The 24,232-nt window shown below is 44.5% G+C and overlaps 1 protein-coding gene across 1 annotated transcript in view; it reads right to left on the reverse strand.

Moving 5' to 3' along the window:
- LOC135223869 (liprin-alpha-1-like) overlaps positions 1-24,232 on the reverse strand; it is a 294,483-nt gene that overhangs the window by 18,781 nt on the left and 251,470 nt on the right. Inside the window, exon 24 of the mRNA XM_064262769.1 lies at positions 8,023-8,033. Coding sequence (XP_064118839.1) covers positions 8,023-8,033 — 11 coding nt within the window. The remainder of the gene's footprint in view (positions 1-8,022; positions 8,034-24,232) is intronic.

A 24,232-nucleotide genomic window follows, 5' to 3' on the forward strand; every position in this document is an offset into this window, starting at 1 on the left:
GGAATCTGTGGTATCTGGCAACTCATGCATATACGAGGTGGAAGCTGGTCACCAACCGGGCTTGGGCCCTCGTGACGCATCAGTCTTTCTTCCAACCAAGGATATGAGAGGTGCGGCTAGAGGTGGGCAGTAAACATTAAGACCTCAGGTTTGTTAGCTATAAAAAATACAAATCAATTAAAAATTTGTCACTTGTCCATACTTGGAACAAACCTTTGGTCTTAACGATACGATAGACTTAATACTTGGAGGGAGGTACATGTACCCTGAACTGGCTGGGATTCAGCCCACCTGACCATCATTCCTAGATGATCGAATTCTAAAGAAGGGGTCTGAGCCAGTGAAAGAATAGATAAGCAAGTATCTAAAAACTCAGCCTCCCTGGGTTAAAAAACAAATAGCATGACCAGACATTGCATTCGTAGAAGGTAAAGAGAACTCTGTCTGTCCAAGCAACAAACCATGCTTGCCACAGGGGTTTGTCACTATTCCCCCCTCCCCTTGCTAGAGAGTGAAGTGTTAATGAGAAGCAGATTTGTATTTTCTATAGGAACAAACCAAATAACTGCAACCAGTATGACTGCCACCCTCATCTGTATCAGAGCAGTTCCAGCATATGACATATCTATTCTTCAACCAGCCTGTAGGAAGAAGAAAGAAAAAAAGAGAAAGGAGACAAGCCAACTCACTAATTCTCTCTTCCAAACAATCATCTTAGGTAAGATAAAACCTGTTCTGCCAGGACCCAAGGTAAAGGTGTCCGAGGACCTGTGGGGAATTTCAATACTGAATACAATATCCTACAGATGACAATTTGGAAATGGGAAGATGAACACAGAAACTTCAGGAATTCCTGAAATCTTCAACATGCCTTAGGAAGGCACCTTGATCAAGTTCACAAAGTCAAAACAACCACAGATTGGGGCTGAAAAGTTCCAACCCCAAATGGACTTATGCTTTAGAAATCTAATAAGTAGTAGACAAACTATTACAACTTACTAAACACTAGAAAACCTTCTAGTTACTGCCATATCACTTAGGTTCCAAATGATTCTGAACCAGGAACTGAGAATGACTGTCAACTTAGGTTAACAACGGGGAGCCCCTCAACAGACAGAAACCAAAAAAATTTGGGTTGTTAAATCACCTAGAAAAAAGTATTTCAAGCTGCAATGCAGTGGCACCTGAAACTGGGCATAACTGAAATCAAATAGGTTCAGGAAGTTCTTACCTGGTATGTCATAAGATTGAAGCTTCAACCTCAACCCTGAACAAAGAGAGCCTAAGCAACAATTATTAAGAGTACACAAACCAAATATTTTGACAAAAACTTTAGTGGCAAGCCTGCCAATTTGTCATCCATTTCTAAACTTTACAGGCACCTTCCTACACATCTCAAAGAGAGGAGACATGGCGTCAGTGAGAGATGTTGGGAGAATAGTTTTTGAAGTAACAAAAAGTGAAAAAAAAGCAAAAAAGTGAGATACACACTTTCTGACCCTTTCCTGTTAAACTGGACACAAACATCAAATACCATAATCCTAAAGACAAAGCGACCACACAACAAATTTACATATACAGTGGTACCTCGAGATACGAAATTAATCCGTTCCGAGGCGGCCTTCGTATCATGAGCTTTTTGTATCTTGGACTGCATTTTACATGTAAAATGGCTAATCCGTTCCAAGCCCTCCAAAAACACCACAGTAAATTTCATAATAAAGCTAAATTGACGTATAAACAATGAAATACTACAACAATTTGGACCATTCAATACCTGACTTAATACGTACTGCTAATACGTACTGCATAGTACATGTAAATGAAGTGTATTAGTGTACATGGTATACAAGAAATACTGTACTAAAATGTGGAAGCTTACCTTTTGAGTGAGGCTATCTACAAAAGTGGCGTCAGAGGAGGATGACGACAAACGGCATATACGTACGTACACTTAACTTTATGAAACCCATAAAAAAAATGTAAGGAAAACATAAACTAAACTTTACGAAACATGATAACAAAACTGTAACACTCAACTTTACAAAAAACTTAAAATTAAATTTTATATATATATATATATATATATATATATATATATATATATTATTTTTTTTTATTATTATTATACAAAATTTCAACTTCTTCACCACTTTCAACTTTCAGTTTTTTCGTGATATCACTTGGTTCTTCCTTATTGCTTACTACTCCTACTTTAGTAAAGGCCTCTTTAAAAAATGATATTGTTATAATACAATAAAGTTTCATACATACTTACCTGGCAGATATATACTTAGCTAAGACTCCGTCTCCTCCCCCGACAGAAATTCAAATTTCGCGCCACTCGCTACAGGTAGGTCAGGTGATCTACCGGCCTGCCCTGGGCGGCAGGACTAGGAACCATTCCCGTTTTCTATCATATTTTCTCTCTTCCACCTGTCTCCTGCGGGGAGGCTGGGTGGGCCATTAATCGTATATATCTGCCAAGTAAGTATGTATGAAACTTTATTGTATTATAACAATATCATTTTCATACAATGAACTTACCTGTCAGATATATACTTAGCTGATTGGCACCCTTTGGTGGAGGGTAAGAGACAGCTAAAATGGAAATAGACAGGTAAACAATATGTTGTAGGTATAAAAGAAAAACCTTGGATCCTACCTGATAGGTGGTAGACTTCGTGGCTGTTGCCCGGTAGTCTGCATCACCTCAAGACTTTAGCGAGATATGTGATCTATGGCTAAGAGTTCTTGTGGGTCTGTCGATGGGTATATGAACCGCTTACTCGGCAGAGCCTGAAAGGACTTTGTCAATGGGTACTGGACCACTTCTATGACAACACACCTTATGAAGGAGCACACAACTAATCCCGACCACCTGATCCTAACCACCATGTTAGTATAAAGAATTGTTCTGAGTTATCCCCGAACTCATTACAAACAACCCATAACTCGAAACTAATACGCATTCATATAAAAATTCTCCCCCCAAAATTTTTTAATACTCCTCCAAAAGATATCACAAGAGTTCCTTACTGAACAACAGTGACTGGCCGCCAGTGCAGCACCGAGCCCTCTTTGTCAGCAGAAATCTAGAACATATCTAGTAGAAGGTATGTACAAAGTTAAGGATTGGTTGTTTGCTCCCGTACCCAGTATCGTATCCGCCGATATGAAAGGCCCCAGAGAAAAACATTTCTCGTAGGTCACGCGAACGTCTTTAAGATAGTGAGATGCAAATACTGAATTGCACCTCCAATATGTCGTATCAATGATTTTCTTTAGCGACATATTCTTCTGAAAAGAGAGAGACGTTGCCACTGCTCTAACTTCATGAGCTTTTACTCTTAAAAGTGGAAAAGAGTCGTCAGTACAGAACTTGTGAGCATCTGTAATGACGCTCCTTATGAAGAAAGCTAATGCATTCTTTGACATGATTCTTGTGGGGTCCTTAATCGAACACCAAAGACCTTGCCTAGAGCCTCCCATTTGTTTCTTCCTTTGTAAGTAGAACTTCAAGGCTCTTACAGGGCAAAGGGACCTTTCTGTTTCTCTACCCACTAGACTCGATAAGCCTTTAATCTCGAATCTCTTGGGCCAGGGATTCGAGGGGTTTTCATTTTTCGCTAGAAAAAGTGTTCTAAACGAGCAGAAGGCCGAGTCTCTGTTGAAGCCTACTTCATCTTCAAGGGCGTGAAGTTCACCAATTCTTTTGGCTGTCGCCAAAGATAGGAGAAACAAGCATTTCCTCGTTAAATCCCTAAACGAAGCTAAATGAGGAGGCTCGAATCTGTCAGACGAAAGGAACTTGAGAACTACATCCAGGTTCCAGCTGGGAGTTAGTTCCTTAGATTTTGTTGTTTCAAAGAAACGATCTAATCAAGTCGCAGATCTTTATTATCAGCAATCTCTAGGTCTCTGTTTCTGAAGACTGCCGAAAGCATGCTCCTGTATCCTTTTATAGTCGATACAGATAAGTGAGAGTCCTCTCTCAGGAACAAAAGGAAATCAGCGATTTCGGTTATAGAGGTACTGGAGGAGGACAACTTCTTAGACTTACACCACCTTCTAAAACCTCCCACTTAGACTGATAGACTCGTCTAGTGGAAGCTCTGCGGGCTCTAGCGATAGCGCTTGCAGCTTCGCGAGAAAACCCCCTCGCTCTGACAAGTCTTTCGATAGTCGAAAGGCAGTCAGAGCGAGAGCGGGGAGGTTTGATGAAACCTCTCGAAGTGTGGCTGTCTGAGAAGATCCATCCTTCTTGGAAGGGATCTGGGGAAGTCTACTGTCCACTCCAGCACCTCTGCAAACCAATCTTGTGCTGGCCAAAACGGGGCTATCAGGGTCATTCTTGTTCCGTTGGACACTACAAACTTTCTCAACACTTGCCCCAGGATTTTGAAAGGGGGAAAAGCGTACACGTCTTCATGAGACCAGTCTAGCAGGAAGGCGTCGACCACGAGAGCTCTTGGGTCTTCCACCACTGAGCAAAAGACTTCCAGCCTTTTGGAAAGGAATGTGGCGAACAGATCTACATGAGGAGTGCCCCAAAGATCCCAAAGACTCTGACACACCTCTGAATGAAGGGTCCACTCTGTGTGAAGGACCTGGCTTCTCCTGCTCAGTCTGTCCGCCCTGACGTTTCTCGTACCCTGAACAAATCTTGTCAGGAGGGAGATGTTCCTCTGGGAGGTCCAAACGTAGCAGATCTCTTGCTATTTCGTATAGGAACAAGGAGTGTGTTCCTCCTTGTTTCCGAATGTAGGAAAGGGCGGTAGTGTTGTCCACATTCACTTGGACCACACTGTTTGCCACAAAAGGTTCGAAGAACTTTAGAGCCAAGTGTACTGCCAGAAGTTCTTTCCAATTTATGTGCCAGGACACCTGTGCTGCCTTCCAGGTGCCTGACACTTCTCTCGGTCCTAGTGTTGCTCCCCAACCCTTCTCCGATGCGTCTGAATATAACACTCGGCTTGGGTTCGGAACTTCCAGAGAAATTCCCTTGTTCTCTTTTAGAGGGACAACCACCATTGTAGGTGTGGTTTCATTTCCATTGGAAGAGAAAACTGTCGGAGAGAAGTCCCGTCTTCCAATTCCATGATCTCCTTTAGGAAAAACTGAAGAGGACGAAGATGAAGTCTTCCTAGAGGAAAGAACTGTTCGAGCGAGGAAAGGGTCCCTAGAAGGCTTAACCATTCCCTCGCCGAAGTTCGTTCTTTCCCTAAGAAGAGAGAGACTTTCTCCAAGCCTCTCACGATTCTCTCTTGCGTAGGAAATACTCGAAAACCCCGAGAATCCATCTGAATCCCCAGATAGACTAAGTTCTTTCTGGGGATCAGCTGTGACTTCTCGAGGTTCACGAGTAGTCCCAACGACTTTATCAGGTCTAGGGTCAAAGAAAGGTCCTCCAAACACTGTCTCTCTGTTCTGGCCTTGATGAGCCAATCGTCCAGATATAGAGAGATGTTGACGCCTTTGAGGTGAAGAAACCTCGCCACATTCTTCATCAGGTTTGTGAAGACCTGAGGAGCTGTGGACAGGCCGAAACACAAGGCCCTGAACTGAAAGATCCTTCCCCCCGTCATGAAACGGAGGTACTTCTTTGAAGAAGGGTGAATCGGGACATGAAAATAAGCGTCCTGGAGATCCAGCGACACCATCCAATCTCCTTGTCGTAAAGCCGCAAGGACTGAGGCCGAAGTCTCCATAGAGAACTTCTCCTTAGAACAAACTTGTTCAAAGCGCTGACGTCTAGTACCGGTCTCCAGCCCCCCGAGGCTTTCGCAACCAGAAAAAGACGATTGTAAAACCCCGGAGAGTTTTGCTCCAGTACTAATTCTATAGCTCGTTTGTCCCACATTTGATCCACCATCAGACGAAGAGTATCCCTCAGTACAGGGTCCCTGTATCTGGCTGACAGTTTCCCGCGGAATAGTCGTTAGGGGGAGGACTTGTCCTGGAAGGGGATAAGATATCCCTTCCTGATTATAGACATCGAAGAGGCGTCCGAGTTTATGAATGTCCAGGCGTCTGCAAATTCGAGAAGCCTGGCACCCACTGGTGTTTGGAGGTTGGCTGTCTCACTTCCCTTTCTTAAAGGGACGGGAAGAAGTTTTACCTCTCCTCTCAGGACCTCTCCTTTTAGAGGGAGCTCTGGAGGGAGGGCCTCCTCGAAAGGGCTGAACAGTAGAAGTAGGTCCTTTCTTGTCAACCGCAACTAGGGTCTCTTCTTCCTTGCAGTCTGAAGGAGAAGATCCTGTGTCGCCTTCTCAGTCAGAGAGCAAGAAATGTCCTTCACTAACTGAGAAGGAAACAAGAAGTCTGACATGGGAGCGAAAACCAGGGCTGCTCTCTGTGAGGGAGAAACCGACTTGGTTAAGAAGGCACTAAAAATACTCCTCTTCTTAAGGAGTACCGCTCCAAAGAGGGAGGAGACTTCTCCCGATCCGTCTTGTACTGCCTTGTCAATACATGACAGTATACTAAGAATGACTTCGGGGTCTAGACCTTCCGAGTCATGAGCCTTCTTAGACATCACCCCAAGGGACCAGTCTAGAAAATTAAACACTTCCAAAATATGGAAGAGGCCCTTGAGGAGATGATCAGTCTCAGAAATCGCCCAAGTCACATGAGCTCCATTCAAAGCGTATCTACGCGATGAATCAACCAAGGTTGAAAAGTCCGCTTCAGCCGATGCTGGGAGAGAAAGGCCCATGTTCTCCCCAGTTCGGTACCACACACCTCTTTTACCAGAAAGTATGGCTGGAGGCATACAGAAGGTGGTTCTGACCAGATCCTTCTTCGACAACATCCACTTGTCAAGAGACTGTAGAGCTCTTTTCATAGAGATAGTCGGTCTCATCTTCAAAACCGACGAAGACTTCGGTACGATCGCACTCGAAAACAGTGATCGAGGCGAAGGAGGAGCAGCAGGAGTCAACGAATCTCCATACTCTTGCAAAAGAAGGTCTGTCAAAACTCTATAGTTAGAGAAGCCTTCTCTACCGTTAGCCTCGTCTTCCGAATCTATGTCCACACCGTGCGGAGAATCGGCTTGAAATACGAGAGGATCTTCACCAAGTTCTCTCTCTACTGGCGACAAACTCCTACTAGGAGAGGGACTCATAGAGTGAACAGATTCTCTCTCAAGTCTACTAGTTGCCTTGCGTCTGCTTGACTTCTCACGCCTGGCAAGCTCTTCGCGCTTGGCTGGAGCTTGTTGCTTGGCTGGCGTCTCGCGCCTGGCTGACGTCTCGCGCCTGGCTGACGTCTCGCGCTTGTCTGGCGCCTCGCGCTTGGCTGACTCCTTGCGCCTGGCTGGCGCCTCGCGCCTGGCTGGTGCCTCGTGCTTGGCTGACTCCTCGTGCCTGGCTGGCGCCTCGCGCTTGGCTGACTCCTCGCCCCTGGCTGGCGCCTCGCGCCTGAGAGTATCCTTGTCTAGAGCAACTCGCTCGGATAGCTCCTGACGCCTGAAAGAATCTTCGCGCCTGGAAGACGTCTCGCGCTTGTAAGGCTCTTCATGCCTGAAGGACGCTTCACGTCTAGCAGGCGAAAGAAGAAGAGACTTCTTAATAGGAAGTCTAGCGTCCTTCTTGCGAGGGGGATCCCTCGAAAGAACTCCAATCAAAGAGGCTAACTGTTCTTGCACAGCTAACAATATCCTCTTGGAAGCCACACCAGCATCCTCTTCAATAGAAGAAGCAGGAGACCTCGAAGGTGTGCGATCCTCAACTACCGATCGAGGAGGCGTCAAGACCATCTTAGCCTTCTTGATAGAAGAGGGGGCTTCCTCCGAGAAGCGCTCCGGGCTCGAGTCAAACGCGCGTTCTTTCCAGTGCCTTTTCAGTGGCCTAGAAAGATCCGAGTCCTTCCACCCTCATTTAGGTGAAGGAGAACCGGACGACGAGAAACAATCTCGTAGGACGCTTCTATTAAAGCGGTCCTGAGCAGACTGTAGCGAAACAGAACCTGCTGAAGGGACGCCTGACCGTTGGGGATTCCCCACAACCTCCGTACGACTTTCGACTTTCCTTCTCCTCTGGGTATGTGAGTTTGGAAGAGGTCTAGGCCTGGGAGCATCGCAGGGACGGTCAGACGCCCCCTCCACAACACTGGGAACACTCACTTCACTAAGCAAATCACTATCACTTCCCTTACCTTGCATGGCCGCCATTTTTGACTTCATCTTACGAAGAGTAGCCTTCAGATTGGCAATTTCAGAAGCCGAATCCGAATGCAAAGCTTGTGAGGGTTCAGATACAGAGGGAGAATCAAAATCATTAATTAAAGGAGAGTTAGACTCAGAAAAAGGCTCAATAGGCCTTGTACACACACCCTTCTGTGCAGCCCGTCTAATTCTATCCCTCTCTAACTTCTTCAAGTAAGAAGTTAGAGTCTTCCATTCATTAGCATTCAACTTTTCACACTCAATACAGGTGTTAGCTAAAGAACAGTCAAACCCCCTACACTTACGACATACAGTGTGAGGATCAACCGAAGCCTTCGGTATCCTCACCTTGCAGCCTACATTCACACACACTCTCACACTAACACTTGAATCAGACATTCCATCAGAAAAATCAAAAGCAAGTCCAAATCCAGTCCACGGTAGCGAATGCCAAAACAACGATCCAGTACGTCACCAAGAAATCCAATAAAGATGATCAAAAAGTTTTGAAAAGCGAATTCCAGTCAGGAGGTAGTAACAACAATGTTGATACCACCGGCGACAGAGAAAATATGATAGAAAACGGGAATGGTTCCTAGACCTGCCGCCCAGGGCAGGCCGGTAGATCACCTGACCTACCTGTAGCGAGTGGCGCGAAATTTGAATTTCTGTCGGGGACGATGGAGTCTTAGCTAAGTATATATCTGACAGGTAAGTTCATTGTATGAAAATAACTATCCAAGGAAGATTGCTTCTGCCTGCTTTTGACAATGTTCCTGAAACGACTCAGGCAAAAGTCATCGAACTGTGCAAGCATACGAACTGTGTAAGCCTTTTCGGGGTGTCTCTTTTCTACAAATGATTGCACCTTATGAAAAGCAGCTAGAGCATCCTTATTTCTGCCGTTGTCATAGAGTTGTCGTCCTCCTCCTCGCCGCTGCTAGAGAACTCCTCTTGAATGATGTTATGTTGCATGGCCTCCAACTCCTTCAGGTAATCCGTCGTAAGCTCCTCTTGGTGCTCCTCGAGAAGGTCATTGATGTCGTCCTCATCGACGACCAGCCCCATGGACTTGCCGAGTGCAACGATGTCACCAAGATCTGGTTGCGAAACAGTTTCAGGATCGTCAACTGTTCCTGAATCTGCAGCATCAGCTTTGCCCATGTCGAATCCCTCAAAGTTTCGGGCGGATACGGCATCAGGCCAGAGTTTCCTCCACAAGGAATTCAAGGTTCGCCTCGAAACCTCCTGCCAAGCTTGGTCGATGAGTCAAAATGACAATTTGTCCAAAATTAGCATTTTTCCTAACTATACAAACCTGAGGTCCTTTTACAATAGGAAGGTACTAGCGGCAGCTGGATAGGTCGTAAGCTTTCGAACAAAGGGTTCGGTAGTTAACTGCTTGTCCGACAGGCGCGTGCGCGCGACTGGGAGGTAAACAAATCACTTTTGCTTTTGGCCCAAGCAAAAACTGCAGAGTGAGGGGTGGCATGAGGTGGGACTATGTGTAAAAGGACCTCAGGTTTGTATAGTTAGGAAAAATGCAATTTTGGACAAATTGTCATTTGTTCCGACACGGCATACAAACCTTCGGTCCTTTTACAATAGGAAGACTCACTTCTTGGTGGGAGGAATCTGAGTCTTTTGTGAACAGACTGGTGTTCGCCCAACCTTGGAATGCCTCCCTGGTCGTAAGAGCGAGGGAGGGATCCAAGCCTCTGTCCGATTGATCGGGGTGTGCACCGCAGGATCAATGGTCAGACCTCTGGACCAAGTACTAAGAGAGAGGCAAGCGTATCTCTTCGTACCAGCAAACAAGAACAAGTTCCTATTTGCAAGAGGCAACATAAAGTTATGGTTTGTCTCTTGTTGGCATCCACTTCCCCCCCCTTGTAGGAGGAAGTGGTGGATATTCGCTCCCATCCCTAGTGAAAGGGATAGGATGGGGCTCTGTCGAGTAGCTCACCGGCATCTCGTCCTTATCCAGCAAGGTGATGACCGTATCCCCCTACCCACAGGTAGAGGGGGAGAAAAAGATAGGAAGAGAAGCCAGTCACTCTCTCATTCACTTATCTATTCTTACAGTCACACCAGGACTCAATGCTGTTCAGCCTGCTAGGGTCTGGGTTAGCTACACAACGTGTTGAGCAGCCACCACGGGTCCCAAGGAAAACGATCCAAGGACCTGTGGGCAATATTCAAAAGGTAGAAGGAGGTGCCAGTGGTCTGGTTGTACCAGACCCCTGCCTTCAGTACCTGCGCCACGGAGAAGTTTTTGTGTAACTCGAGGGAGTGTACTTCTAGGTCATCTTGGTGCTGACGAAGAGTCTTCAACACTCAGCCTGGGATGTCGAGTTTCTTCAGAAAGCGCGGTCGCGCTTTCACAGGACAAAGCAGCATCTCCTTCGCATCGAAGGCGGTGAAGTCCATTAGGGAGGGGATTGTGAAGGACTCTAACCGATCGTCAGGAACCGAAGGGTTCTGAGTCTTCGCTACGAAGTCGGTACGAAATCGAGCGTCACGAATCCCCATCCCCTGGTATGCTTGACTTCGCAGGAAAAGTCATGCAATTACCTCAGAGGAAAAGAAGGGAATGGTCGTATGACCTATCCCTCTTCTCGACTTCGGTGATGTCCTGTACCCTACTGGTCTATCCGTCTGCAGCGAAGTGTCTCACATTCTCCTATCCCCATGCAGTGAAGTTCTTCTCGGTAGTGGATAGGACACCGACACTCAATGGTGGGTGTCGATGGTATGGGTACTGTGACAAGCTATTAAAACGAAGTAATGATTGCTTTGTAACAACAGAACTAAGTCAACAGCGTAGTTCGTAACTGACTCGGGAGCTCTGACAGCTGCCGACTGACTGCGGTTTGGGGAAGGGAGTCAAGTTGTCCGAAAGCATCCGAGCAAGTCACGTGACCTTCGCCTTAAAAGGGTTATGCCAAGAGACTAAACAAATAATTTGTTCGTCACCGATGCCAGAAGGCGAGGAGATGATTCTCTTAAGGCATGTGCCCAACAGGCGAAAGTCAATTGCCTTCTAGAGACCGAGGTCCTTGATGGCAAGATATCTCATAGATAGTTGATTCTCAGCTAAGGAGAAACAACACTATGTGTCGTTGAAGACGAAGGTGTACAGAAAAAGCAACCTACGTCTTCACAGCTGAACCGAGAGAAGGATTCTCAAGATTCTGAACCTGTGCTACAAACACTGAAAACGCTAACTGCTATTCATTGCTGTCCGGTGAGGATCGTAGTTGCAATAAAAGCGGAGCGCTTTTCAGTAATGAAGAGACAGGGAATACTGCCTGAAGAACTGCTTCTCATGGGCTGAACATTTGGAAGTAGAGCTGTCAGGTCGGAGAGTAGGCGATGTCTTCTGACACATCTGTTAATTCGGGGCGAGCAATAAGAAATAATTGCACACCTACGAATACGAGATATTTTGAAGACAAACTCAGATGTCTGCAAAAATCATTCGCATTATCGAGGTGCGATGCAGCGGGAGACTAGTACAGACTTCTGTTACCGTGCGGTAAACAGAAAGATGAAAGAGTCCAAGAGATATCTCTGTTGAAAATTCTCGCAATGTCGAAGGCGATGAAATCGAGCGTCACAGCAGTAGATGGTCCTTCATTATTGCGAGAATCCCCGTTAATCCAAGAGACCTAAGTCCATGATTGTTGGGCAGAGATACGGTTCGGTAGTCAATCAAACCAGGGGAGAGAGAGACGTAACCGACCGTGCATCTCCGAGACCTAGCTGATACTGAGCTGCTATCAGGCAGTTCAATACGCAGTAGCTCTCGGTGACTCGTCATCCTGAGTTGCCAGGTAATCCATTATTCCACGAAGGAATGCGTTCGGCTAGAACCATCGAGCATAAAGAATAACGCTCGAGCAATTATATTTAAACGAAACGGATTTCGGTAAATACAAAAGCTGATTTGGTGTTGTCATGACAATACCAAGTATCTAAAATCGAAACTGATAACTGCTGGGAGGTTGCAGGCAACCCCGAGTTGCAGTTTCAATTAAGATACAATTCGTCTCGGTCACAAACCGTAGAGTTAACTACGGTATGCGCCTAACCCCCGGACAATTCAACTGTTAAAAGAATAATGTTGCGAGGGTAATATACGTAGTATATTTGTAGGTTCTGTACCACGACCTCCATCCTAAATTCTTTCCTCTCGAGGAATGAGAATAAGGATTGGAGATCGACCGCCTTCGTTCTCTAGTCAAGAGAGTGAAGGAGAAGTCTTTCCCAAAGGAAAGCTTCAACGGTGAACAGAATACCGAAGACGATAGTTCAAGCCAAACTGGAAGTTCTCGTCCGTTCTTCTCTATTCCAGGTTAATCGCCTACTGTGAGATACTCTTCTTTCAGCAGCAGTCTTCTTCCAAATGCTAGAAATTACAGGAATTCGAGCATAAGCGAGGTTCCCGATTATCGTGTAACAATTATCAGGGATTCTCGCTCACTTTGGACCGTGGTCTCGCCTAAGTGTTTGGAGATCGTAAAAAACTCGAACACTCTGAGTGCGCTAGAAATTCCGTAGAATTCTAAGCACTCTGCGAAACCCCCCACCGAATTCGTCAAACGATATCGGCTGGTGGACCTCTCGATTCCCGTAGAAATCGAGAAAGGGCAGGATCCCTCCTCAACGACCGGGGGCTTATGTCAGGTAGGACCCGAAAGGGTCCCCCCGGTAGCGCAGCCCCTAACGTGGGATCTTACAGAGAAATCTCTGTAGGATCCCTCCCCTTTCCCTCGTAGCCGTAAGGAGAGAGGGAATGGGGGAGGAATTGGATACTGGCTCGCCTTCCCAGCGGAACTAGCAGTTGGAGAAGAAAAGGAGCAGCCATCTCCTTACGGTGATGGCCTCTCAGAGCCTGGGAAAACGTATCGTCAGGAGAAAACGTTTTCCCGAGGAGGGTTACGAACTCATACTGTAGGTAAGGGTCTGCCGCCACTGTGAACGTCGTCTGGGTGGGGCTGATCGACACCTGACAGGAGAGAGCCAATACCGTCCTCCGACTCATTCCAGTCCTCGTCGAGGTCGAAACCTCTCAGGAGGACCGAAGGGGTATTCAAATACGGTGTCCGAAGACACGTAGAAACGCCTCTGTCGCAGTAGAGGAGGTGAAGTAGCTTGTTCGACCGGCCAGAACTGAGAGAGCCTTCTTGTCCGGAGACGAGAGACTACCTGGTTCAACACAGTCGGCAAGCTCCGATCGCGGCAGACCCACCGTCGATTTGGGTTCCCTCTCGGGCCCCAAAACGACTCGAGCCGAGACGTGGCTCTGCTGGTGGGAGCGGCGATCCTTCCCCGAGGTCGTTGTGCTGACGAATCAGCGCCATAACCTCGGCAAAGTTCCTCTGGATCTCGGAAGTCACAGCATCTTGCAGAGTAGGACCGTTAAGCCCTTCGAACAAGAGCATATTCCGAGAACCTTCCTCCTAAGAAGGGAAACAGCGACAGCCCTCTCGGTCTTCTCCATCCACTTGCCCGCGATACGTCCTGGCCGGTCCAAAGAAACCGTGCCTGGCACGTAGGGCGTCGTGGTGGGATCATGAGGGGCGCACCCCTCACGATCACTCCTCAATACCTCGCTCCTTCCGGTGTAACCCGAGGAGGTTGAAGGTACAGGAGAGGCAGACCTGACGCTCCCTCCTCGCTCGCTGGCAGAACCAGCAGGCTTGGAGGGCTGCAGGCGATCGTCAACCCGCGGTGGCGATCGAGCTGCAGGCCTGGTCGAACCGTCTCGCTGTGGACTGAGCACAGCGGCCCCGATCTCGAGTGTCAGACGAGCTGGTGCTGGTTGCCGTATCCGATCGCTCTCTGTGAGAGCGACGGTCAGGCGACCTGCAGGCTCCACTGTCACAGTGAGACCGGTGCTTGTCCTCACGGCACGTCACGTCGCTGGTTCCAGCCGTGGCTGGCACCGGCGAACGGGGGGACCTCTTCCCAGCCTCAGCCCGTGGCCGGTCGTGGACCGTCACGTCCCCGGGTAGCCAGCTGGTCGCCGCGAGAGCGAGAGCTGGTCTGGTGAGAGTCGCGTGAGCGGCTGTCACCAGTCTTCCGCCCCGTGCCGTGAACCTGACGCTGAGCAGACTCAGAGGTCTGGTTCCTGGCTGCACGGTCGCTGGTAGGCGACCGTACACTCGGTACCTCCAGCGAACGAGAGGCCGAGACGGACCCTGATGCAGTGGCAGAACCACTGACACCAGGCGAGGAAGTACCGGTGTTAGCCGGTACCCCTCTGGTCCCCGTAGTCTTCTTCCTTGCGGAAGAAGAGACGGGCCCCGCTCCCGAAGGAGCAGGAGGACCAGCGGAAGGAACCCTCCCGTCCACCGAGGTGAGACGGGTCCCGAGAAGCTCCCGAGGGAGACTTCTTAGGAGGGAGGAGGCAACCTTCTTCTTCCTCGGCTGTGAAGCCTTAGAAGTCGAAGGGGAAGAGGCGGCAGCCGACGACGATGAAGAAGATGAAGACGACGACGACGACGACACCTTCCTCCTCTTCTTCGTCAGCTTCCTCAGGACAGACGTAAGATCTGCTATCCAGGGCGGAGCCGGGGCTGCTGTAGCCGAAGCCACAGGGCCCGGACGCACCTGTACAGACAGACCAAAGTCTGGGGTAGTACCACCACGAACAGGGACGACGTCAGCAGGTATGGGCATCTCAGGAACAGCAGGCACAGCCAGCACAGCATCGGCAGGGACAGCCAGCGCAGCAACGGCAGGGACAGCCAGCGCAGCAACTGCATGGACAGTCAGCACAGAATCGGCAGGTACTGCAGGCAGCACCGGAAACACAGGAGGTGAAGCAGCAGCCAGCAACATCCTGGTACCGGCGGCAGGTCCAGGGGCGAGCTCTAGGGCAGCGGAAGTGTGGTCGCGGCAGCGCGGCAACCACGAGCGGCGGCGGCACGCCCCCCTCTCGGTACGGCGAACGGCACTTCACAGCGGCTGTAGGCAAGACTGTTACCACGTGAGGCGAGTACACCAGGTGAGGAGGGACGTCGTCACCTGGAGTCGATATCGTTGTCGTGGTCACCACTCCATGGGTGACCGCAGCAGGCCCAGACATAGAACCGCCGCCCCTGGACACTAGGCACGCCCTGCAAATCGACGGACGCCCATACCTCACCAAGGTCCACCCTCGTGGCAATAGCACCTGCGGAAATAACAGTAGTAGTGATTAGTGGGGGGGAAGTCCCCTCGCGCGGGGGGGGGTGAGCCCCACACCGAACGAGCGGAAGACCCCGAATACAATTGTACATCGGGCACCGAGCGCCCTCCCCCGCGCTCGACGGATCGGGCGAGGAGGAGAACCCAGATAACCTCCCCCCCGAAGGGGAAGGGCCATCTGTGGGAGCTTAGCGGGGGGGGAGGGATTCTCGTTCCCCACCCCCGCACAGCACCCATGTACCCAACAATAATAAAAAGAGCCCGAGAGCAATCGTGCCCTCGGCACCGAATGCACGGGCATAAGGATCAATTCCCTGACTGAGCGGAACTTGAACCAAAATAAATATTGATGCAATCAATAATAAAAGGAATAACATGAAAAAGAATCTTGCATTACGATTCACTTCACCATGAATAAGGGCTCGGAGCGAGCGCATTTGCGCCCTCGGTACCGAGCGCAAGGGTAAAAGGATCCATTCCCGATTATGAACGGAAACCTTGATCCATAATGAATTGATGCAATCAAAATATATATATGAAAAATGAAAAAGAATACTGCGCTTGCGATCTCACTTCATACAAAATAAAAAGGGGAAGGATCAATTCCCAGGAAATAGCGGAAACATTGATCCAAGTAAATAATGCAATCTCAATAAAATATGAAAATGAAAAAGAAACTGCACTTGCGATTTCACTTCATTCAAATAAAAAGGGGAAAGGATCAATTTCCGGGTAAGAGCGGAAACTGATCCAAAATGAGTATTGCTACAATCAAAATAAATATATGAAAATGAAAAAGAATACTGTACTTGCGATTCCACTTCCATACAGAATAAGTTTTCGTGCCGAGCGCATTCGCTCGGCAACGAGCATACAGGTCAAAAAAAAAAAATAAATGAAAAGGCACTTACTTACGATTTTCATCTACACATTTTCAACCAAAATATAAGCTCGGAGCGAGCGCTCTCCCGCCCTCGGCACCGAGCATACACAATACGAGGATCATTTCTGGGAAAATGAATTACCGCACTTACGCCCTTCAGTCCCGGCACTCGGGTAATCGGAGGGCGTGGAGAAACCAAGATCCTTTAATTCACAATTGAATTCAATGGAAATAAATATGAAATGATTGTACTTACAATTCAGTTTCACTAGATAAATAGAAAAAGAAAAACACAACCATGCGAAAGCAACGACGATGAAGCGGGCAGAGAGCGATGATACACGTCTACACGCCAGCAGGCCGAAAGCAAAAGAGATTTGTTTACCTCCCAGTCGCGCGCGCGCCTGTCGGACAAGCAGTTAACTACCGAACCCCTTGTTCGAAAGCTTACGACCTATCCAGCTGCCGCTAGTACCTTCCTATTGTAAAAGGACCGAAGGTTTGTATGCCGTGTCGGAACAATGCATAAGACAACATCGAAATGCTCCTTCCAAAATTTACGCAAGGTGAGGTTCGTGGTGTCAGTGATGTCGAAACATCTCTTGAAAAGATGTTTCATATACAGCTTCTTGAAGTTCAATATCACTTGCTGGTCCATGGGCTGGAGGAGAGGGGTGGTGTTAGGCGGAAGATAAAGAACCTTGATGAAGGAATACTCTGCTAGGATATCTTCCTTGAGGCCAGGAGGATGAGTAAGGGCATTGTCCAACAACAGCAGACATTTCAGAGGGAGGCGCTTCTCTTCCAAGAATTTCTTCACTGTCGGGCCGAAACACAGATTTACCCACTCGGTGAACAAAAGCCTCGTTACCCAGGCTTTCGCATTAGCCCTCCACATCACTGGAAGCTTCTCCTTAAGCATTTTGGGGGCCTTGAAGACTCGAGGAGTCTCCGAATGATACACAAGTAGGGGCTTCACCCTGCAATCCACACTGGCGTTCGAACAAAGTGCGAGCATAAGCCTGTCTTTCATAGGCTTATGCCCGGGTAGCTTCTTCTCTTCCTGTGTGATGTATGTCTGACAAGGCATTTTTTTCCAAAAAAGGCCAGTCTCATCACAGTTGAAGACTTGCTGAGAACTGTAGCCTTCGTTGATCGTCATCTCGTCGAACGTCTTAATAAAGGCTTCGGCCGCTTTCGTGTCCGAGCTGGCCGCCTCCCCATGCCGCACCACCGAATGGATGCCAGTCAGTTTACGGAATTTCTCGAACCACCCATGTGAAGCCTTGAACTCTGGGGTTGGCGTTGATGTCCCTTCTCCTCCGTCGTCTTCAGGGTGGGTTATCAAATCGCCGAAAATAGCACTGGCCTTGTGACAGATTGCCGTCTCCGTTATTGTATCGCCAGCGATTTCTTTGTCTTTTATCCAGACAAGAAGAAGCCTTTCTATTTCATCGTGCATGTGGGTCCTCTTGCTGGACAAAATAGTCACGCCCTTGGAAGGTGTAGCTACTTTGATGACATCCTTCTGCTTAAGGATAGCGCCTATCGTCGACGGATTTCGGCCATATTCCTTAGCGATCACACTCAATTGCATACCAGCTTCATATTTTTTAATGATCTCCATCTTCGTTTCCAAAGAGAGCATCCTCTTCTTTCCGTGAATTTCAACGAATACCGCATGCGTACGATACCGATGATGCTGTGAAGTGACCGAAGAAGCACGCCGCTACGTAGATGCATCATGGGAGGGATGCTGACCAATAGGAGAGAAGGATCTCATGGCAGTGACTAGCATCAGGAACCAATGGGAGAGCGGGAGGATGGTGGCGAGTCTACTCAGTTGGCGGCGCACAAATTTTAAAATTGTTATCGGTGGTCCGGGCGAATCTCGGACTTTACAGCAACAACCTTTCGTATCTTGAACAATTTTCGTATGTAGAGCCGCAAAAATTTTCGTATTTGCTTTCGTATCTCAAGTTTTTCGTAAGTTGAGCCTTTCGTATCTCGAGGTACCACTGTACTATTAATACAGATGTTGCATCCATTCGTAAAAGGTATGATCATTAGCACAGGTTATAAAGCACATCTGCTAAAAAGCAAGTCAACATTCTATCAACCGAAGTCCCAAAAAAACAAAGAAAAATATCACTAAAGACAACTGTATTCCTAAATTAACTATGGTTTCCTTTTTATTTAGCGACAATTCCACATTACCAATGTGATTGTTTGATAACATGTAATTTACAGTTTGGTAAATCTGAACCCTTGTATTGGTGGCATGAAGAGCATTATATGATAAGAAAAGTAGTAAAGATGGCATCGTCAAGGAACTTTACACACACGTCTTACAGTGCCAGAGTGCACTCAGTATGTAATGACATCATACTGAATATTACCCACATCTAAACAAAATCAGAATTACTAAGTAATAAAAAAAAAAGACTAATAATAATTAATGTACACTTGCATAGACCCTTAATAAATACAGTCTGCAAATCACCCTAACCTTTCAGAAAATTAAGCATACCTCAGGTATGAAAGTTTACCTAAAATAAAAAAAAATACAAATAATATCTGACATCTCTTATGCAGATGCCAGAGCCATTTTAATTATTATGAATTCTGAGAGACTACCGCTAGCTTATCACAGCTTAGTTTTCTTAGGTACCACCAATGGAATTCAATCTAACCAAGCCGAACTTATATGCTACACTGAAGAGAAACCCAAAACTAGCAGCTTTGGGACAAAATCAAATTAAAAAGACTATATGAATAAGTTCTTACAAGGATAATTCCAAATGCATAATAGTTGAGAGAGCTTAGCATACATTTTTAAATAATTTTCACTGGGGAAAATACAGTTTACCCAATGAAAATGGTTTTGATACTTATTGCTGCAATACCAAAAAGAACTTGATATGACAGCACTCAGCATAGAACAAACAGACTGTCACTTGACCATTAAACACCCTAATGTATCAAGAGTAGGTCAGTGGTAGATGCAGCTTGCTTTAAATTTCTTGTCAAGAACCTCAAAATTAATGTATTTAAGGCCATTAAAATCTCTCCAGTTCTACTACAAAACGTATATATAACATGAACAATCAGAAAACACAAGCCTTTATTTACTTCCTGTATTCTTTAATTTGTTTATCCCATGCTCAAAGTGTTTAATATTTCAGAGTTTTACTTGGGTAAATAAAATCTAATAAACATAGCATAGTATAAATGTACAGACTATCAATCATTTTGCCTGAATATAAAAATCTGCTCTACTTGTAAAACCAAAGTTTCATAGATTGCAATTATTTGAACATATCTTTAGTCTTCCAAATATACCAAGAAAACTGTCCTATTTGAGCAACAAAATACTTACATAAAATTCAAGTAAATGCAACTAGAAGCATCCTATAACCCAAGGCCCAACCAGATGTTCATAGGAGTCCATAAGGAAGTGAAATTTTGATAACAATGGTTTCTAAAACCCTTGGTAGCTACAGATTGAGAGAGAGAGAGAAAGAAAATTTTGCACAAAGTTTCAACGGCACACATTTGTGTATTATAATTTTTTTATGTGGAGAAGTAGGTTTGGCATTTGGGCACTGGACTAGGAGGTAGTAGATTTAAAAGAAAATATATATAAATATAACAGTCATTACAGCAATGTGTTATTGCTATTAAAATGCCTAATAAAGACAGATGTACTGTATATGAATGAACAGAAACATACGTACATGCGAACAAGCAGGGTTGCAATTACAGGGAGACGTGTCTACTGTGAGGCAACCCTGTTAGAAAAAATATCTAGTAGTATTTGTTCATTCATTGATATATGAATTTTAGGGGTTTTCTGTCTACAAAAATATACAAATCACCCTCACACCATGAAGATAAAAATATTGACATTTAAAAATTTTCTTTTATACTTCCAACTACTTTTTAAAAGAGTTTACTGTATGGGTTACTACAAACTTATCAGGAGATGTGAAGTGATAGTCATTATGTTTAACTTACTTTCTGTTAGCAAAAAAAAAATTACAAAGGAAAATTATGGTTTGGCTAAAATCATGAGGGGAGCTGCAACAAAGATATAGGAATATCATACAAAAACATTGGGAAGGTACTGGGGAAATGAAGGGATACATTTGGAGGGTTTTCATGGCCCTGTTTCAATCTTTCTTTCATGAACTTAAAAACAAATGTTTATGTACACATAAACAGGGTTAAGGTATGATTCAAATCTAGTTCACACCACAAGGAAAAGTGGGGAAATCCTTTCCATTTATTACACAGTATTGTTAGTATATACTGAACTGCCTTCTCCATTTCACTATAAATACTTACTTCTCTGGATTACAAAACAACATTACAAGGTGGATCATAATTCAATCTAAATTAACCACTACTCCTTCCATGCACTATTACTTTATAAGATTTGATATGTGCTCGGGGAGATGCAGGAGTATGTATAGCAGGTATAATGTGCAAGATCTAGGAAATAGTCATCATTTCTTCTAAACCTATCCTTCCAAGTTTTGAAGACACAAAAGAATATTCACGTGAGCGCTGAAGGTGAAAAGGTCAAGACTATCAAACAATAATAGTACTAAAATTCACATATAACAATATTTTGATTCATTAACAAACTCCATCATGATTAAATTTACTCCTCTCCTAATCCCATTCTTTCCCCATGGCAAAAGTGCTAGTGCTTATGAAAATCTGATATCATAAGATGCTCAAAAGGGTATGGAGGATCATATTTTCAGCTTTGAAACAAATTGCCTTTGTGCAAAAGGATAAGAAAGCTCTACTAAAACACAACCATCTTTTGTCCAGTAGTGACGAAACGTAAATAAATCAATACGTAACAGGGATCTACACAAACCTCTTTGCTTTAGTAATAAAACTACTCATAGCTTTTAGCCCTATACTGGACAATGATGAATAAAGTTAAGAATATGTCACTGCCCTTAAAAGTCCCTAAAACTCAAAAACAGTCAAACACAGTTCACAAAGTTTATAAAACAACATAACTGTTAGAATTCCTACGTGAAAAAGACAATTCTTTTGAGAGCATGCAGCAAATGGAAGAGGGATATCAAGAGAACAGTATTATTTCCAAGTTTAATCAAACATTTACTTCAATGATCATGGGCATGTAATAAATATGAATATCTGAAATTTCTTTTCCATTTAATAATAAAAAATGAGTGGCTCTCTCATTGACTAAGGGTGGTTCACAGGGAAACATAATATCTACTTTTGCAATGATCACTAATATAAATAACTGTGGAACAAAGTACTACAGGAAAACATTGTATATTATAGCATTAAAAGAGGTCTCTTTTTCTCCAATATAGTGAAAAGCATCTTTTAATACTTTAAAGATAAGTATTCCTAATCACTTAATACAATCAAAACACATGTTGGAAAAGGATTGTATTTAAGCCTATCCTATAATAAACATTCTCATACTACCAGCCACCAATATCTTCTCTTTTATGTCAGTTAATAACCGGGTGTCTTGTGTAAAAGAAAAAACTAAGGGACAATTGTAAGTACACCTTTCCGTAAGGTGTAGCTCTATTAAAAAAAATCTAAAAAATTACAATAATCATTTAAAAACTTCATGACAAAGGAGTCTTTTGGCACAATTACTGGAGTGCTTTTAGATACCTTGTGTTAATGTCTTAATTATCCTATGGATTGTTAATTTGAAGAGTTAAAAAATATTAACAGAAATAAATGGAATTACAGTATAACTAGTACAAGACCATGTTTATGTATAGTACAATATAAATCTACTACCAAACTAGCAATATGTACTGTCTGGAATAAGTTAGGTAAAAAAAAAAAAGAAGTACATTCCATGCAATAGTTCTCTTTCTCATGTACACTTTTCTCTCTCTCTCTCTCTTAAACTACTCTAAACCTCTTATTGCTAAGACCTTAGACTGAGTAAGGAGCCAAATATAGTGTGAATAAGATATTTCAATGAAGACAATTGAACGCCAATAACCTGCCCTTGGGAACAACACTCTAAAAGTGATAAAATCCATCTCAATTTCTTTTGATTACTTCATTCAAATATTTCTTGGCAACTGAGAAAAATTTCATGCAACCGCCGATTAAAATTTACTTCCGTAAAAGAATGCAATGCCTTCTGTAATGGCATAGTGCTAAATGTGTCAGGAACATCACAATTTTTACCCCATTTTGTTCATTCTTTTTTTCCAGTAACCATCCCGAATAAAAATAATAGAATTAGATCTATTGAAAAATAACAAACTTTAGGATCTGGAAGCAAAATAATTAGTGCCTTATATCTTCATACAGTACATATCTTATAGCGTGACATCTTCAAAGCATGAAAAAATTCTAAGATAAAAATGTTACATCTGACTAGCATGGATTTGGAACAAATGTAAATTAAGGGCAGATGTGAATCGAAAACAATAGTCGATCAATTGCTGACAAATGAATAAGAGATATTGACATGTGAACATGAGTCACTGAAGATATAGAAAGCATCACTTCATATTTCAGTGTAAAATACAAGTTGTCTTCAAGAGCTGTGCACTCTATCACTTTATATAAACAAACAGAAATGAGATATGTCCATGGTGGAACAATCAAATGGAGTAAGTGCTAATACTGTATTATTTCTGCTATCAAAATCAAACAAATAACAGAAATTTTCAGAACTTGAGGCTTAGCATATGATGTTTGTCCTGTGGAGAGCAGCAGCAAGACTTGGAGAGGTGGAAGGGGTGAAATAAAAGGAAAGCAAGAATTATGGAAGGAAGGAAGAAGAGGCAGTTAAGGACCTTTTTACCTGGAAAAGAGAGGAAGAACATATAGGAAGAGCATTACTACCAGGGCAGACATGAGAATAATCTAATGAAAATGATCAAAATTCAGGCAAAAACTGGTCGGGGAAGCAGAAATAGTGGAAGTGAAGGACATGGATGAGAGACAAGGGGATACTTGACAGCAGAAACAGACATCTGGGTTAGCAAGAAGGAAGGATGGTAGGATGGTGTAGTGAAGAGAGGAATGCAGGACAAATAAGATGTAAAGCCACCAATGCATTGCACTTTCCTTCTGCTACAGTGAGAACATATCCTAGGCCTTTTCTCAAATGATGTATGAGGTAACAAGATAACTTTTTGAAGTAGTCACTTCAGTAACAAAGGTATCCAGAATTTTAGCATTTCTGGAAATGGAAAAATCACCTTGGTCAAAGATAACAAGAGAACTTCCTTGTACACTAAACCAAACCAGACAAGTTTTTGTTCTTTATTGAGAGGTAAGAAATAAACGCAAAGTGAAGTTCAAGAATTTGGACAGCTATGTGGCAAGAAGCCAACGGGAATGGATGATAAGTAAACGCAAATGTAAATTATGGCATACTGTATTGCAGTCTAGAGAAGAAATACCTAAAGAAAAAAGTAAATTTTGTTAAAGAAAAAAGTAAATTCTGTTATTCTGCCATTCTTTACAGACTGAACAACCACCAGTTTTGCACTGATAGGAATAAGAGACCTCTGGTACAGAGTTGTACATCGCAGTGTTGGATCCACGGCATAAGAATGATGCTCCTCTGTGAACTAACCAACAGAAACCAACTTCAGAGGTAGAGCCACTTAGGGCAGAGGTGGAAGTTACAGTATTTGCTGAAATAAAGCTTACGGAAAATACCCATGCACATTAGCTTCTAATGGACTAAATCAGAACTACTCTTCGAAAGGAACAAACCACCATTGCAAGCAATCTTGTAAAAAAGATCAAGCAGACTGGTGAATTTTATATTAAGAAAAAAAAAACAGAACAGAACAAAAGATCTGAAGCATGTGGCATTAATGCCATCACCTCTGATATAAGAAACCTTATAGATAATACCACTTACCTATCGGTAACATAAGATGATTTTTTTCTGTGCTTTGAAACAGAAAGTTTGGAATTAGGGGTAAAAC

This window comes from Macrobrachium nipponense, chromosome 10, assembly GCF_015104395.2.
Source record: "Macrobrachium nipponense isolate FS-2020 chromosome 10, ASM1510439v2, whole genome shotgun sequence".
Classification (NCBI taxonomy): Eukaryota; Metazoa; Arthropoda; class Malacostraca; order Decapoda; family Palaemonidae; genus Macrobrachium; species Macrobrachium nipponense.